At 40.6% G+C, this 18933-nt stretch overlaps 1 protein-coding gene across 4 annotated transcripts in view; it reads left to right on the top strand.

Annotated features, from left to right (window-relative positions):
- Positions 1–12929, top strand: part of ikbkg (inhibitor of nuclear factor kappa B kinase regulatory subunit gamma) — a 41026-nt gene extending 28097 nt beyond the window's left edge. For 3 of the 4 annotated variants that reach the window (XM_062054212.1, XM_062054213.1, XM_062054214.1), the window contains exons 10-14: positions 224–296; positions 379–510; positions 3401–3537; positions 8310–8386; positions 10522–12929. In XM_062054212.1, the coding sequence (XP_061910196.1) occupies positions 224–296; positions 379–510; positions 3401–3537; positions 8310–8386; positions 10522–10709 (607 nt within the window). In that variant the 3' untranslated portion in view covers positions 10710–12929. The remainder of the gene's footprint in view (positions 1–223; positions 297–378; positions 511–3400; positions 3538–8309; positions 8387–10521) is intronic. The other variant, XM_062054215.1, reaches the window with a different exon arrangement.
- Positions 12930–18933: the final 6004 nt, after the last annotated feature.

Here is an 18933-nt window from a genome sequence, read left to right as displayed (position 1 = left end):
CATCTATCAGTATCAGCTTGAAAGAAAAAATATATTGCATCCCTCATGATCATGTTATGGTACACAACCATGCAGTTTTTACAGTGGTATTTCTCGTGTGTTGAATCATGTCTACTGTAGCTTCGGTTGCCATGTCTGCCATGTCTGCCATGTTTACTTGATGACACAAACAACTCAGTGTTCTAAATTGTAATGGTGTCCTACCTCCCCTCTTATTTCTTAGGAAAAAACTGACCCAGCTTCAGCACGCCTACACGTGTCTCTTTAAAGACCACGATTCTAAAATGAAGAGCGAGGTAAAACAATGACTTCCGCAAACCATGAAGCCTCACCCCTATTGGCTTGGTGTTTTCACATCTGCGTGTGTACGTGTTGCAGGGGGATTTGTACAGCCGACTGGAAGACGCAGAGAGAGCGCTGGCTCTGAAGCAGGACCTGATTGACAAACTGAAAGAGGAGGCGGAGCAACAAAAAGGCTCACTGGAGACCGTTCCAGTCCTCACCGCGCAGGTAGGGTTTCTGTGTGAAAATGTATAGTTTTTGTAACAAACTAGTTGCTGTAGTCAGTGTTTGTGTCATCAACCAAACATGTTCTGTTCTGATTAGTGCTCACAATGCACCAATCTGTGCGCAGCTGAATGATCACATGACCACGCATGATGCATAAATGGGCTATTGCTCTTGCAGCTCTCTCTCAGGCAGGGGTCTCAGACACGCGGCCAATTGCGGCCCGCGAGACGTTATTTTGTGGCCCGCACCTTAATATGAAAATGTAATGTTAGTGCGGCCCGCAAGTTTTATATGAATGGCGCTTGACAGCGTCATACTTGCCAATCCTCTCAATTTATTCGGGAGACTCCCGAATTTCAGGGCAACCATTCTCTCGAATGTCTTCACCCAAACAACAATATTAAGGGCGTGCCGTGATGTCACTGCCTTTAGCGCCCTCTACATCCTGTACAAACAGCGTGCCAGCCCAGTCAAATATTGTATGAGGCTTCTGTACACACACATAAGTGACTGCAAGACATACTTGCTCAACAGCCATACAGGTCACACTGAGGGTGGCCATATAAACAAGTTTAACACTGTTAAAAATATGCACCACACTGTGAACCCACACCAAACAAGAATGACAAACACATTTCGGGAGAACATCCGCACCGTAACACAACATAAACACAACAGAACAAATACCCAGAATCCCATGCAGCCCTAACTCTTCTGGGCTGCAATATACACCCCCGCTACCACCAAACCCCGCCCCCCCCAACCCTGCGTCCCCACACATCAACCTCCCCTCCCCCCCTCCGTGCGTCAGTTGAGGTGGGCATGGTTGGGGGGCGCGGGGTTTGGTGGTAGCGGGGGTGTATATTGCAGCCTGGAAGAGTTAGGGCAGCAAGGTGTTCTGGGTGTTCTTGGTATTTGTTCTGTTGTGTTTATGTTGTCTTATGGTGCTGATGTTCTCCCGAAATGTGTTTGTCATTCTTGTGTGGTGTGGGTTCACAGTGTGGCGCATATTTGTAACAGTGATAAAGTTGTTTATACGGCCACCCTCAGTGTGACATGTATGGCTGTTGATCAAGTATGTCTTGCAGTCACTTACATGTGACTGCAGAAGCCTCATACAACATGTGACTGGGCCGGCACGCTGTGTGTATGGTGAAAAAGCGGACGCGACGACAGGTTGTAGAGGACATTAAAGGCAGTGCTATCACGGCACGCCCTTAATATTATTGTCCGAGTGAAAATCGGGACAAATTCGGGGGAATGGTTGCCCCGGGAGATTGTCGGGAGGGGCACTGAAATTCGGGAGGGGCACTGAAATTCGGGAGTCTCCCGGAAAAATCGGGAGTGTTGGCAAGTATGTTGCTAGGGCGGGATAGCCATTCAAAGAAGGTGAATTCGTTAAAAAGTGCATGTTAGATTTTTTTAAGAAATCTTTTCTTGCGGCCCAGCCTCACCCAGTTTCTGCATCCATTGGCCCCCAGGTAAATTGAGTTTGAGACCCCTGCTCTAAGGCCATGTCCGCACGAACACAGACAGTTTCAAAAACGCATATTTGGGCTTATAACGATCTCCGTCCACACAAGAGAAGTTTCAATACTGTCTATGTCTACACACAAACGCATACACCTGCTGTCATGCACATTTTGTCCAATCATAAGCCTGAAAAAAGCAGCCACAGCTGATTTAGTGGCATTACACTTCATTTATGTTTATTTTGATATACTAGACGTACACAATGACATGTACACCATCTTTAAAACCAAACTGCACGTACACAGAGCCCTGGGAACATTATTATCTCTTTTTTTCTTTGTTAAAAGCGCGCATGCACGCCTGTGCTGCTGAAACCCATCACTGATAGAATTATAACATTTTTGGCAACATGGTGAAGTATTACATGTGCTGTGTCCATTATTTCTAAAATCAGCATGCACTAACAAGCCAAGGAAACCATTTTGCATGTTTGAGTGCGCATTTTTAAGTAAGCATGAGCAGGATGACACAAGAAGCTAACTGCTAAAGCTCAATACCTAGTGTAGTATCTGTTTATAAACGATACTAAAGTGATTCGATCAATATTTTCTGGTTCTTATTATTACAAAATAATTTTTTGGTGGTTCATGTTATGGTTTACAAAGTTAGGAAGTACGTCTCAGAGCAGGAAAACCCAAATGGGAGCCAATAGTAGTTTGGGTTTTTGTTTAATTATTGTGCACTAGTCACTTTATTCTGTTAAAAATAAAGTTAAAGTTAAAGTACCAATGTCATTGGTACTTTAACTTTAACTAAAAGTTAGTGTGTATGATTGTCACACACACACTAGGTGTGGTGAAATTTGTCCACTGCATTTGATCCATCCCCTTGTGGGAGGTGAGAGGAGCAGTGGGCAGCAGCGGTGGCCGCGCCCGGGAATAATTTTTGGTGATTTAACCCCCAATTCCAACCCTTGTTGCTGAGTGCCAAGCAGGGAGGTAATGGGTCCCATTTGTACAGTCTTTGGTATGACTCGGCTGGGGTTTGAACTCACAACCTACCGATCTCAGGGCGGACACTCTAACCATAAAGCCACTGAGCAGGCTTTGTATGTATATGTATGTGTGTGTATATATATATATATATATATGTGTGTAACATTCAATAGCCCAATTTTAAAATATCATTGGATTTACACTAACATGAATGAATTATACACTAATAAGATAAGATTGATAAAGAATGTGTTACTGTGTTTACATTAGTTACTTGCTATACAACATTTTCACTTCTGTTATCTATTGTCAAAGTATCAAATTTGGCCCTAAAAAGAGATCGGGATCTCAGGCCAAAAATGTTAATCGGGACATCCCTAATTCTTTGCATTTATTAATTTCACATATTCCTGTTGTTTCAGGCTGAGATCTACAAGGCAGACTTCCTGGCAGAACGAGAAGCAAGAGAGAAGCTGAACCAGAAAAAAGAGGAGCTGCAGGATCAGCTAACTCAGACTTTGGTTGAGCTTGACAGGCACAAACAAGAAGCCACATCCCGGTAAATGTACAACATTTTCATGCTCTGCCATTATCAGTCAAATGCATGCAGTCAATGTGGTCACGAGGAGGACAGTCAGTGCCCTGCAATTTGTGACTTTTTGTCCACAATCTAAGGAAGTCAAGAAGTGTCCTTTCAAACCTTTTAGGATTCAGATGCCCTTGTGACCTGAATAAATGTATATATATATATATATATATATATATATATATATATATATATATATATATATATATATATATATATATATATATATATATATATATATATATATATATATATATATATATATATATATATATATATATACTGTGTATATATATGGGGTCACCCAAACAATTTTGTGGCATAGCCTTCATTTCTAAGAACAAGAATAGACTGTCGAGTTTCAGATGAAAGTTCTCTTTTTCTGGCCATTTTGAGCGTTTAATTGACCCCACAAATGTGATGCTCCAGAAACTCAATCTGCTCAAAGGAAGGTCAGTTTTGTAGCTTCTGTAATGAGCTAAACTGTTTTCAGATGTGTGAACATGATTGCACAAGGGTTTTTTAATCATCAATTAGCCTTCTGAGCCAATGAGCAAACACATTGTACCATTAGAACACTGGAGTGATAGTTGCTGGTAATGGGCCTCTATACACCTATGTAGATATTGCACCAAAAACCAGACATTTGCAGCTAGAATAGTCATTTACCACATTAGCAATGTATAGAGTGTATTTCTTTAAAGTTAAGACTAGTTTAAAGTTATCTTCATTGAAAAGTACAGTGCTTTTCCTTCAAAAATAAGGACATTTCAATGTGACCCCAAACTTTTGAACGGTAGTATATATATATATATATATATATATATATATATATATATATATATATATATATATATATATATATATATATATATATATATATATATATATATATATATATATACATATACATATATATATATATATATATATATATATATATATATATATATATATATATACATACATACATACATATATATATATATATATATATATATATATATATATATATATATATATATATATATATATATATATATATATATATATACCTATATATATATATATATATATATATATATATATATATATATATATATATATATGCATATGTATATACTTGTAAAAAACATACGAACCCCGTTTCCATGAGTTGGGAAATTGTGTTAGATGTAAATATAAACGGAATACAATGATTTGCAAATCCTTTTCAACCCATATTCAATTGAATGCACTACAAAGACAAGATATTTGATGTTCAAACTCATAAACTTTATTTATTTTTGCAAATAATAATTAACTTAGAATTTCATGGCTGCAACACGTGCCAAAGTAGTTGGGAAAGGGCATGTTCACCACTGTGTTACATGGCCTTTCCTTTTAACAACACTCAGTAAACGTTTGGGAACTGAGGAGACACATTTTTTAAGCTTCTCAGGTGGAATTCTTTCCCATTCTTGCTTGATGTACAGCTTAAGTTGTTCAACAGTCCGGGGGTCTCCGTTGTGGTATTTTAGGCTTCATAATGCGCCACACATTTTCAATGGGAGACAGGCCTGGACTACAGGCAGGCCAGTCTAGTACCCGCACTCTTTTACTATGAAGCCACGTTGATGTAACACGTGGCTTGGCATTGTCTTGCTGAAATAAGCAGGGGCGTCCATGGTAACGTTGCTTGGATGGCAACATATGTTGCTCCAAAACCTGTATGTACCTTTCAGCATTAATGGCGCCTTCACAGATGTGTAAGTTACCCATGTCTTGGGCACTAATACACCCCCATACCATCACAGATGCTGGCTTTTCAACTTTGCGCCTATAACAATCCGGATGGTTCTTTTCCTCTTTGGTCCGGAGGACACGACGTCCACAGTTTCCAAAAACAACTTGAAATGTGTACTCGTCAGACCACAGAACACTTTTCCACTTTGTATCAGTCCATCTTAGATGAGCTCAGGCCCAGCGAAGCCGACGGCGTTTCTGGGTGTTGTTGATAAACGGTTTTCGCCTTGCATAGGAGAGTTTTAACTTGCACTTAAAGATGTAGCGACCGACTGTAGTTACTGACAGTGGGTTTCTGAAGTGTTCCTGAGCCCATGTGGTGATATTCTTTACACACTGATGTCGCTTGTTGATGCAGTACAGCCTGAGGGATCGAAGGTCACGGGCTTAGCTGCTTACGTGCAGTGATTTCTCCAGATTCTCTGAACCCTTTGATGATATTACGGACCGAAGATGGTGAAATCCTTAAATTCCTTGCAATAGCTGGTTGAGAAAGATTTTTCTTAAACTGTTCAACAATTTGCTCACGCATTTGTTGACAAAGTGGTGACCCTCGCCCCATCCTTGTTTGTGAATGACTGAGCATTTCATGGAATCTACTTTTATACCCAATCATGGCACCACCTGTTCCCAATTTGCCTGTTCACCTGTGGAATGTTCCAAATAAGTGTTTGAGGAGCATTCCTCAACTTTATCAGTATTTATTGCCACCTTTCCCAACTTCTTTGTCACGTGTTGCTGGCATCAAATTCTAAAGTTAATGATTATTTGCAAAAAAAAAAAGATTATCAGTTTGAACATCAAATATGTTGTCTTTGTAGCATATTCAACTGAATATGGGTTGAAAATTATTTGCAAATCATTGTATTTAGTTTATATTTACATCTAACACAATTTCCCAACTCATATGGAAACAGGGTTTGTACACTGTATATGTATATGAGGTTGATTCCATGTCGCTGTTTTGAATAAGTTATAAGGTTAGTTGTGTCGATTACTGTTGCATTACGTTCCATACGTCCATGTGGTTTTTATTTGTCTTCATAGGCCCTCTGCACAGCTTTCACACACACTTACAACACTTCCTATGCTCCTAAAACACTTCATACATTGTATAACTGGGGGTAGAGGTGGAGTCGTAGTGAGGCTGGGCCGCACAAATAATCACATTTTAACCACGTGGCTACATGTGGTACCTGCTTTCACAAGCAGCAAGTGACCCTGAGTTATGGTAAACCTATAAGTCCAAAGTGCTGCTCGCAGCTAATTTTTTACTACATTTTTTTTCCTAACCTATGAAAAGTGTAATAGAAGAGCAAACAGGTGTAATGTAACAGGAAATAGTTGAAATGGTGACGATAATAACACAAAGTTGACATGCCGGCATTTTTTTCCTTTAAAAAAATAATACAGTGGAACCTCGATCTACAAATGTAATTGTTTTTGAACAGTGTTCGTCAATAGAAAAGTTTGTACAGTGAGGCAAATTTCTCCATAAGAACAATGTAAATATGAATAATGGGTTCCAGCCTGGACAAAAGTCCATATTTTAGTGAAGGTTTGTACAATCAATCAATCAATCAATGTTTATTTATATAGCCCTAAATCACAAGTGTCTCAAAGGGCTGTACAAGCCACAACGACATCCTCGGTACAGAGCCCACATACGGGCAAGGAAAAACTTGCCCGTATGCCGACTACCATCCTAGTCACGTCCGTTGTGTCCTTGGGCAAGACACTTCACCCTTGCTCCTGATGGCTAGTGCCTTGCATGGCAGCTCCCGCCATCAGTGTGTGAATGTGTGTGTGAATGGGTGAATGTGGAAATACTATATAAAGTGCTGTCAGTACTGTATATCAAACCAACAAAACAAGGGGGTGATTGATCAACTTTCTCTTTGTTAACAAGCCAAAACAACAGTATGCGCTGCTCTGCCAACACTCACACATACACAGAAGTACCATTGGTGCCCTCACAAACTATCAGAAATCACCAAAATTCTTAACGGAACAACTATACTGCTACAACAATAAGCATTTAAAAAAGTAAAATCCATCCACATTACCATTGGCACAGGAGGAGTTAGATGAGAAAGAAGCAGACAGAGGGAGAGAAGTAGGGGTCATGTGTGCATGTGCACGCGTGCTGAACGAGAGTAGCTCTTCTCCGCTATGAAAGAAGTCTGCTTTGGCATATTTTTCCAGAAAAGTCTGGTTTAATCACAATTAAAACTTGCTATGGTACCTGCTTTGTCGATTTTTCTATACTTGTGAGCACCATTAATGTACTCCTCGCAAATAGTTGATTCCCTCCTTCTTTCCATGCTGGAAAGTTCTCTTTTTGGGACTTGTATTGAATTAGCAAAATGGACAATACTAGTCAAAAGGTGAAAAACACAAAAAGGCACACACGCTGAAGCACTGAGAAGTGATTAGTAGTGTACAGTGCTGTGCAGCAAGTGGCGTGGAGGGCTGCGACTCCCCAAAAATGCTGCGCCCTGCTTTTTTTTGCCTGCAGGTATGACACAAAATAAATGAATGAATGAAGAGTTTGTACACAGAGACATGGTTTGTAAATGTAGGCATAGTTGGCTTGACCAAAAGTTCGTAAATCGAAAAGTTCTCAAATCGATGGGTTTCACTGTATATTTTACTGGTTTTAAAAGTGAAGAATATCAAAATGGCGCCCAAATCTTATGATTTTTTCATTGTGAGGCTTTTTGTGGAAAAGCTTTGGACAATGTACACTGAACCGAACCCCAACCGGACAAGATTCGAACCGTGGATTTTGTTGGGAGCTGGTCCATCCTGAGTAGGATGTCATAATTCCTCATATCCGTCCGATAATTATTTATCTTGCACCCCTAATCTTGGCACGGAGTTAAAATAAGATCACTTTGTTGGGGACAAGATCTTTGATTGGCATTTGTTGAAGGTGTCTACATTTGGGACTGTTTCAGGGCACGCATGGAGCAAATGAAGCTGAGACACCAGGAGGACTTTCCGGCACGGGTCCCACATATTCCAGCTCCACTAGGTATGTCTCTAATGAGTCGTGGTAACCAAACAGACTGATGGAACAATAACTTATGTTTGAATGAGGGTGTGGGGGCCGGGGTCGGATCACGTTCAAAAGGAAACCTGTCCAATACTTTCCACTGACGGCATCCTGATCTGTTATCAGCAAAAACAAGTATGGGATGATATTGCATCTAAAAAGCTTCGATCTAACTGCTCTGATACAAACAGTCCTGCAGCGTGTTTGCTTAGGTGTGATATCATGTGCGATACAAGCAGTCCTGCAGCATATTTATTTGTGTGCGATATCATGTGCGATACAAGCAGCCCTACAGGGCTGGGGACGGCGTGGCGAAGTTGGTAGAGTGGCCGTGCCAGCAATCGGACGGTTGCTGGTTACTGGGGTTCAATCCCCACCTTCTACCATCCTAGTCACGTCCGTTGTGTCCTTGGGCAAGACACTTCACCCTTGCTCCTGATGGCTAGTGCCTTGCATGGCAGCTCCCGCCATCAGTGTGTGAATGTGTGTGTGAATGGGTGAATGTGGAAATACTGTCAAAGCGCTTTGAGTACCTCGAAGGTAGAAAAACGCTATACAAGTATAACCCATTTATTTATCATTTATTTACAGCGTGTTAATTGTGTGCGATAACATGTGGGATACCAGCAGTCCTGCAGCGTGTTTACTTGAGTGATATATCATGTGCAATACTAGCAGTCCTGCAGCATGATTACTTGTGTGTGATATAATGTGCGATACAAGCAGTCTTGCAGCGTGTTTACTTCAGTGTGATATCATGTGCGATACAAGCAGTCCTGCAGCGTGTTTGTATGCAATATCATGTGCGATACCAGCAGTTCTGCAGCGTGTTTACTTGTGTGTGAGATAATGTGCGAAACAAGCAGTCTTGCAGCGTGTTTACTTCAGTGTGATATCATGTGCGATACAAGCAGTCATGCAGTGTGTTTAATTGGGTGTGATATCACGTGCGATACTAACAGTCCTGCAGCGTGTTTACTTGTGTGCGATATCATGTGCAATACAAGCAGTCTTGTAGCGTGTTTACTTCGGTGTGATATCATGTGCGATACAAGCAGTCCTGCTGTGTTTACTTGGGTGTGATATCACGTGCGATACCAGGAGTCCTGCAGCGTGTTTACTTGTGTGCGATATTATGTGCGATACAAACAATCCTGCAGCGTGTTTACTTGTGTGTGATATCATGTGCGATACCAGCAGTCCTGCAGCGTGTTTACTTGTGTGTGATATCATGTGCGATACATGGAGTCTTGCAATGTGTTTACTTGGGTGCGATATCATTTGCGATACAAGCAGTCCTACAGCGTGTTTACTTGTTTGCGATACAAGCAGTCCTACAGCGTGTTTACTTGTGTGCGATACAAGCAGTCCTGCAGTGTGTTTACTTGTGTGCGATACAAGCAGTCCTACAGCGTGTTTACTTGTGTGCGATACAAGCAGTCCTACAGCGTGTTTACTTGTGTGCGATACAAGCAGTCCTGCAGAGTGCTTACTTTTTCAAAGCTGGACAGCAAGTTAACAAGTCCTCCAATAAGTACACAATTGTTCCTATTTTACTAAAGTAATTTACAAAAGGTAAACATGCTCGCCTATAGGCTACTAGCAGCTATGCAACAGCTAAGCACACAATAGCACACTAGCTAGACATCAATGATAATCATTGAACAATAAAACAGCACATTTGTCAAAATAAACAAGTATTAAATAATTATAGTTGCATATTACTTACACATACAAAGTCTCCAAGGCAGAAGCGTATTAGTAAGTATTCAGTAACAAACGTGTCCGCATCATTCAACTTATTTTGCATGAGCTTAAGTCCATGAATTATTGTGGCCACTAGGTGTCACTAAAAAAACCTTAAAACGCAAAAGCCTAAGCTTTTGTGTTTTCCATTCCTATCGTTGGTCTCTGACTAAATTCACTTGATTAAACCTTTTCTAATATTCTGCACTACAAAATCATCTTGTACTATGATCTGTGCTGATATTGTATCGGATCAATATCGCCGCCGGCCATTACTCAGGAGTGAAATAGGTGTACACTTTCACACAACGGTGATATTACTTATTCACTGCAGAGACAATGTAACTTGTGCCTAACCTTTCCCCCAGGTGTATTTTCAGTTGGAGCTTTCAACACGGCACCCCCGCCGTCGTACCGCATTCAAGGCCCGGGGCAGGTCGGTGATCATGGAGCAGCGGGAGTTGAGGAGCTGCCAGACTTCCGTTGTCCCAAGTGCCAGTACCAGGCTCCAGATATGGACACGCTGCAAATCCACGTCATGGACTGCATACAGTAACAGAGTCCCTCATACACACACATTGAACAGCCATACCGCTATGATCTCGTAAGGGCGAATGGAATAACACATCAGTGGGTGAGACTTTGATACGTGGGCATCCTCAAAGTTGACATATGCAGGAGCTGCCGAAAGATATTTGGAGAAGGACAACCGGTCAACCGATGGGGTAATTTGTAGGATGTAAAGTCGAACTTTAGTCGTCAGTTTGCCATATAGCTGCAGGTCAGTTAGTGTGTCCATGTGCAGAAGATCCAAAGTGCCTACAACAGGACCATGGAACAATGTTGGCATTAGTCTCGGCTTTTTTTCTTGCAAACCGTTGGCATGGGCAGTCTGATACTTTTGAAAAATGTTCTACTGGGTTTTTAAGATTGTTGTTTGACGCTTAGAAATGATTGCAGACCATGTATATCCTTCCATGGAGACAGTATCACTTGGGGACTGTTGCAACAGAACATTGAGAATTACCACATACGGGATCTTTTGTGTGTAACACCTCAAGCTCCTGGTGTTAAATGTGGTCTCTAAAGTCTACACATTTCAATTTAACTGAGGTTCTTTCCAAAACAAAACAAAAACCCAAGTTTGATGTCAAAGATCACCTGGTCAAAGGTCTTGTCAGAGCTGTTATAGTTCCAGTTCAGTATTTGGGTGAAGGTTGTAGTGGTATGGCTGATCAGTGTCGACGCTCTGTATGCAGTTAGGAATTATTTTTTTTTATAGTTGCACCATAACTTGCACACACGTTCACAATCACGTAAACCAGGAGTGCCCAAACTTTTTTAGCTGAGGGGCACACACTGACTAATCAAAGAACCCGGGGGGCCATTTCGGTAGTTTTCACCTTCAAAACAGTACAGTATATCGATTTGTTTCTAATGAACCACAAAATGCTCTTTTGTTAGAAACTTTTTGTGAATGATGAATAGGCAAAACCGAACTAAAATGCTAACAGCTAGCACGCTGGCCCAGATAGCATCAAGTAACAAAAATATAAGCAGAATGAGCTAAAAAAAACCAAAAAAAACGAGCATGCTAACAGTACTATATTAACATGCTAACAATAGCATGCTTACTGTTAACATTAGTGACATACCAAAATATATGACACTCAGGTGTATACCTGCTAAATTAGCTAAACAATCTAGCATGTTAAAATGCTTACTGTAACATGCATCAAGTACCAAAATATATTACTCTGAAGTGTGTTCCTAAAAAAATGCTAATGTTAGCATGTACCAAAATATGACTGAGTTGTATGCCAACAAAAATTAGCTCAAAAAAAAAGCTAGCATAATTACATTAGCATGTTAACAGGTATCATTCATCAAGTAATAAACTTATTTGACATTGAAGTGTATACCTGCAAAATTAGCAAAGAAAAATTAGCATGCTAACGAATGTGCCGCAGGCCGTTAAAAAATGAGCAACAAGCCGCAAATGGCCCCCGGGCCGTACTTTAGACACCCGTGGTGTAATCTAATACGTGTGATTAAAGTGACTGATGGAATCGAGGCTTCCCAAACAAAAGGGAAAAAAAACACAGGACTCTTTCTTCTGACCTGGTCTACCAACTCACTCTGTTGGAGCTGTTCCATTTTAAAATCCCCTGTCGGTTTTTTTTTTTGTTCATTTCCCCTGATCCACCTCCTTTTCATACCTAATTTTGTTGCCAAAAAAAATGCATTTTATCAGACTTTGCACACAAACAGTTTGTCTCACCTTACTGTGCAGAGTTAGCGGTGTAATGCAATGACTATTCTTTGTCTTTGATTGAAACTTTCACTGTACTAGTTCATCTTTGGACCTAAGATAATATATTATTAAAAAAAACAAAACAGAGTTTTTACAATTCCCCTTAAAGGTTGAATGTGAGTCAATAACCTAGTAAGCTTTGAATAAAGTGTATATTGAAATATTTGGTCCTAAGTGTTGCAAGTCTACATTACCTCAAAACATTTACAGTTTGTACGAGAGATGGTTTCACTCGTCTTGACCGAAGTAACCCTTCTCTGTGTTCTGTGTCCGTGTATATTGTTGACTGCATATATTGTGTACTCTCCTGTAGCTATTACTACGAATGTAAGAACATTGAGGTCAACGTTGGTGTGATGATTGTCTGTAATTGTGAATGCTCTGTTGGCGCAAAGAAAAATCGTTTAGAAGCTCCAAAATAAATGAGATATCCTTTTGGCCCACGTCTGGTGACGTTAACTTCTTAAAAAAATATTAGAACCGTTACATCTGTTTTTGGTCAAAGAACAGTACTGCAATGTAGGGGTGGTCTAAATATCAATAGCATCGATACTGAGGTGTGTATGGCATCAAATTGATACTAGCGCGATGGGATTGATACTTTTGTTGCACCTGCATGAAACAAGTTATTTATGTTGTTTTCTTGACATTGTTGCATTCTTGTTATTTTTCTGCAATAATTGTGTGTAATTGAAAGTTTTAAGGGGGTTATTTTAATCAATTTATACCAAATGTTTGTTTGGTATAGTTGCTTTTATTTACAATAACTTTTTTAGGCAACATCCCAAAATAATTAAATGATTATGAGGTTTGAAGTCAAAACAACGATGTCAGTGTTGATGACACAGCTGTATTGACTTAGTGACAAATCGATACCAAAAGTCCCAATACAGTAAGTAAGTAAAAATTTAATTTTCGAAATATACGTAATTAATTTATTCTGAAATATTGAACACTTAAAGCCCCACTTAAGAACTTTGGTTGACTTTGGCGCCGCCAGCGGACCACAGCGGTAGTGGTTTGCCAGAAGAATACCACATTTCCCATGAGTACTAGCGCATATAGCGTCACACTGACATGATGTCCGATGTAATATCGTCACAAATATTCGTCTCTATGGCGATGTTGATGTTAAATAACAGACACTATCAATAAATGATCTTGGATTTTTCTACACACATGACACTACTACCAAGAATGTATCAGGGTGGATGCAGGTAAAGCAAAGAAAGACAGACGGGAGAGTTTTTTCAAAAAAGTAGTGTGGAACTATCACGACGATGGCTGTTTATTGCTACACCCAAATTTCGGATAGCTAACATTAGCATTATTATTTTGATTTGTGCATCAAAAGTCACTTACTAGTTTAGCAGGGACAGAAGCAAGGCACAATCCCTCGTCTTTGAGCTTTGATCCTTGACTGTCCTTTTTATCCGGGTAGCCTTCATTGTTTTTTGGCTCCTCAGACAAAACTTTTCGTTTCTTTGGTTGTTTTGGAGCTTCGGCCATGATAGCAGTAATTGCAGGTAGGCGTCCGCATCGACTTCCATCTTTTAACGAATGGGGAAAGGGGGAGTGATGAATGCCGTAAAGAAAGTCAGCACACTTGTAGTTTTTTGTGTGGGAGGGTTCCTGCCACCCTCCTCAAAGTGGCTAAGTGTCAGTAAAAACGATAGGCCATGACAGAGGTGTAATTCAATGTGTTGTAAGTCGATGTATCATCCCAATAGTTAAGACAATATTTGATGAAGGTTGAAAAGTTACTTAGTGCTGCTTTAAGTATGCTGATTTTTATTATTAAAATTATTGGAACTCGGGGTGTAAGAAAAAAAAATGTTTTCGAACGTATTGCGATTCTTATTTGTAACGTTTCTTAATCGTTTAAAAAAAACTAAAATGTATTTTTTTTTTTAAAGTATTTTTTATTTGTCCTGTCCAGCCACTCAGACAAATGTAGATGATCTATATCTGCTGTACAGATTTACTTTAGAGAAGAGAAGTGTTGGATACTTCTCTTTCTGCCTTATTTGTATTTCCATCCATCCATCCATCTTCTTCCGCTTATCCAAGGTCGGGTCGCGGGGGCAGCAGCCTAAGCAGGGAAGCCCAGACTTCCGTCCAGCTCCTCCCGGGGGATCCCAAGGCGTTCCCAGACCAGCCGGGAGACATAGTCTTCCCAACTTTATTAAATGTTTGGGTAGAATTTTACTCAACAAAAACAATTTTTCATCCATCCATCCATTTTCTACCGCTTATTCGAGAAATGTATCAGAGCTGTTTATCTATTTTATGGAGGAATGTAGTTAATAATAGATCTAGCACCCAATGTTATTAAAATGTATCGATTTTGAATCGAGAATCGATCCGAATCAATCAATCAATCATTAATCAATGTTTATTTATATTGCCCTAAATCACAAGTGTCGAAAAAGGGCTGCACAAGCCACAATGACATCCGCGGTACAGAGCCCACATAAGGGCAAGGAAAAACTCACAACCCCAATGGGACATCGATGAATCAAATTGTTATTACCCCCAAGAATCAAATCAAATCTCGTGGTGCCCGAAGATTAATATCCCTAATGGGAACCATTAGGGATATGGTTCTGAACCATTTTACTATGCGTCCATCATACACATACCGGTACATGAATAGACGCTAGACATGTGACTCTCGCGAACAAATCTAACATTTTTAACGGTTCCTTTGAGTGAATGATGACAACCGGTTCCCAGTGGAGAGCCGTTGGTTTGGGAGCCGTTTTTTATGTACATGCAAATTTAGCGCCGAGAATTGCCCACTCGTGCAACCTGATTGCAAGCTGTACGGAGTGGTATACAGACGTAGAGAGAAGTACAGAGCGCCAATAAACCTTAAAGGCACTGCCTTTGTGAGCCGGCCCAATCACATAATATGTACGGCTTTTCACACACACAAGTGAATGCAAGGCATACTTGGTCAACAGCCATACAGGTCACACTGAGGGTGGCCTTATAAACAACTTTAACACTGTTACAAATATGCGCCACACTGTGAACCCACACCAAACAAGAATGACAAACACATTTCGGGAGAGCATCCGCACCGTAACACAACATAAACACAACAGAACAAATACCCAGAACCCCTTGCAGCACTAACTCTTCCGGGACGCTATAATATACATCCCCGCTACCCCTACATCCCCCCCCCCCCCCACCTCAACCCCGACCCAACCCCGCCCACCTCAACCTCCGCATGTCCCAAATTCCAAGCTGCTGTTTTGAGGCATGTTAAAAAATATAATGCACTTTGTGACTTCAATAATAAATATGGCAGTGCCATTTTGGCATTTTTTTCCATAACTTGAGTTGATTTATTTTGGAAAACCTTGTTACATTGTTTAATGCATCCAGCGGGGCATCACAACAAAGTTAGGCATAATAATGTGTTAATTCCACGACTGTATATATCGGTATCGGTTGATATCGGAATCGGTAATTAAGAGTTGGACAATATCGGATATCGGCAAAAAAGCCATTATCGGACATCTCTAATATATATATATATATATATATATATATATATATATATATATATATATATATATATATATATATATATATATATATATATATATATATATATATATATATATATATACTGTATATATAGGGCAGCACGGTGGCGCAGTGGTTACCGTTGTATGGAGTTTGCATGTTCTCCCCGTGACTGCATGGGTTCCCTCCAGGTACTCGTTTCTTTCCACCTACAAAGACAAGCGCCTTGGGAGAGGTCCATACCACCTCGAAAGACATGCACCTGGCCATAGGCCCCTCCCACCTCCAAAGACATGCACCTGGGGATAGGCTGATTGGCAACACTAAATTGTCCGACTCCCTAGTGTGTGAATATTGTCTGTCTGTGTTGGCCCTGCGATGAGGTGTCCAGTGTGAACCCCGCCTTCCACCTGAAGGCATTATTGTTTTGCAGTTATTTTTTAAATGGTATTTGTTTTTTCTTCTATTTATTTATTTTTATTTGGATTCACTTTTCGGGTTCATTATTCTAAAGCAGGGGTGTCCAAACTTTTTTTCATTTGGAGCCGCACACAGAAAAACCAAATCCAATACAATTTCAAAACCTTAATTCTTCATCTTTGGTCACTGTAGGGGTGTAGTCTGTGATGTCATGATAATAGGAAGCTGAGCTTGTTTCATACACGACTCCTTTATTTCAGTCTCCACTTGAGCTAACTTGGCTAATGTTAGCAACTCTTGTGACGCAGAGACCTCACGTGACCTACGGTGGCCTTGGATGGACAAACAAGACATTTCTCACAACAGACCACAACTTGTATTTTCTGACAGTCAATAAATTAGAGTTGTTTCAGCTGCCTGACACTTGATACCTACTATACACATTCTAAACTACTGCATACTATACTGATCTCTGTTATGCATGAATGTTCTAGAAGCAATCCTTAAAGATTAGGTGATGACCACAACCACCACAGATGAGACATCTGGTCAGAATGCCCCCCGAACGCCTCCCTGGCGAAAGGTGTTTAGGGCGCGTCCAACCAGTAGGACACCACGGAGAAGACCCAGGACACGGTGGAGAGACTATGTCTCCCATCTGGCCTGGGAAAGCCTCGGGACCCCCGGGAAGAGCTGGATGAAGTAGCTGGGGAGAGGGAAGTCTGTGCTCCTCTGCTTAGGCTGCTACCCCCTAGTCTAAATCGTAACAAACACTTCCGTTGTCCTCACCTCTGTGGGAACCTCTTTAGCTTAGATTTTAAAGTGGGTGCAGTTTAGGGTGGGCGCGACTTAGATTTAAAGTGGGCGCCACTTAGACTTTAAAATGGGTGCTGCTTAGAGTGGGCGCGACTTAAAGTTTTAATTTAAAAAGTGGGCGTGATTTAGTGTGATGGCGACTTAGGGTGGCCGCAACTTATAGTGGGCGCGACTTATATTTTAAAGGCCTACTGAAATGAGATTTTACTATTTAAACGGGGATAGCAGGTCCATTCTATGTGTCATACTTGATCATTTCGCGATATTGCCATATTTTTGCTGAAAGGATTTAGTAGAGAACATCGACGATAAAGTTCGCAACTTTTGGTTGCTGATAAAAAAGCCTTGCCTGTAGCGTGACGTCACAGGTTGTGGAGCTCCTCACATCTGCACATTGTTTACAATCATGGCCAGCAGCAGCGAGAGCGATTCGGACCGAGAAAGCGACGATTACCCCAGAGATAGATAGGGGGTGCATTCTCAGGCAGCTGTGGAAAATGCACCCCCACCCTAACTCCACTTCTGGTAGTCCGATCATCACATGGTTTTCACTGTACACTGAGTGGGCTATGATGAGTCACCAGGGTGAGTGCCAAGTCTCTATGACCTTCCTAACCAGAGATAGATAGGGGGTGCATTCTCAGGCAGCAGGCCTGAACGTCCTGCCTGAAAATGCACCCCCACCCTAACTCCACTTCTGGTGGTCCAATTTTCACATGGTTTTCACTGTACACTGAGGGGGCTATGATGAGTCACCAGGGTGAGTGCCAAGTCTCTATGACCTTCCTAGCCAGAGATAGATAGGGGGTGCATTCTCAGGCAGCTGTGGAAAATGCACCCCCATCATAACTCCACCTCTGGTACTTCGGGTACTTAACGTTATTTGTGAATGTTCAATTTGAAACTTCTTAAAACCAAATCAATTGTAGATATCAGATACATTCATTTATTTATTCATCCATCCACCCATGAGCTTCTTAAAGTTAAAGAAAATGTAATATTTTTAAAAATACGAGTATTGGATCACGACAACACGTCGAATGAAGCAGCAAACATTCGTTCTCCTTGATGTCTCTAAAAAAGGACATAGTGAGGTTTACTTTGGTGTATATATTCTTTACAGTAAGCTGTCAAGGTAGACCATTAATACTACATTTTTGGGACAGCAAATATTCCAATATTAATTGGTTATTGTTTTCACCTTATCTGATCTAATGACGGCGAAATCATTAAAGGCTCTCAATTTTTAATCCATCCACAAATAAAGAATACGTGGATTATTTCACTTTATGTACTTTTTTATGCCGAAAGAGGCGATTTCAGCCACTTGAATGACGGCGAAATCATTAAAGTCTCACAATTTTTAATCCATCCAAAAGTAAAGAAAACTTGGATTATTTCACTTTATGTACTTTTGATCTAATGACGGCGAAATCATTAAAGGCTCACAATTTTTAATCCATCCACAAATAAAGAATACGTGGATTATTTCACTTTATGTACTTTTTTATGACGAAAGAGGCGATTTCAGCCACTTGAATGACGGCAAAGTACCCGGAGAGAACCCACGCAGTCACGGGGAGAACATGCAAACTCCACACAGAAAGATCCCGAGCCCGGGATTGAACCCCAGACTACTCAGCACCTTCGTATTGTGAGGCAGACGCACTAACCCCTCTTCCACCGTGTG

The sequence above is a fragment of the Entelurus aequoreus genome, linkage group LG07, assembly GCF_033978785.1.
Source record: "Entelurus aequoreus isolate RoL-2023_Sb linkage group LG07, RoL_Eaeq_v1.1, whole genome shotgun sequence".
In the NCBI taxonomy this organism is placed as follows: Eukaryota; Metazoa; Chordata; class Actinopteri; order Syngnathiformes; family Syngnathidae; genus Entelurus; species Entelurus aequoreus.
Note: the sequence above shows the minus strand (reverse complement) of the source record. Positions and strands in the feature narration are given on the sequence as shown.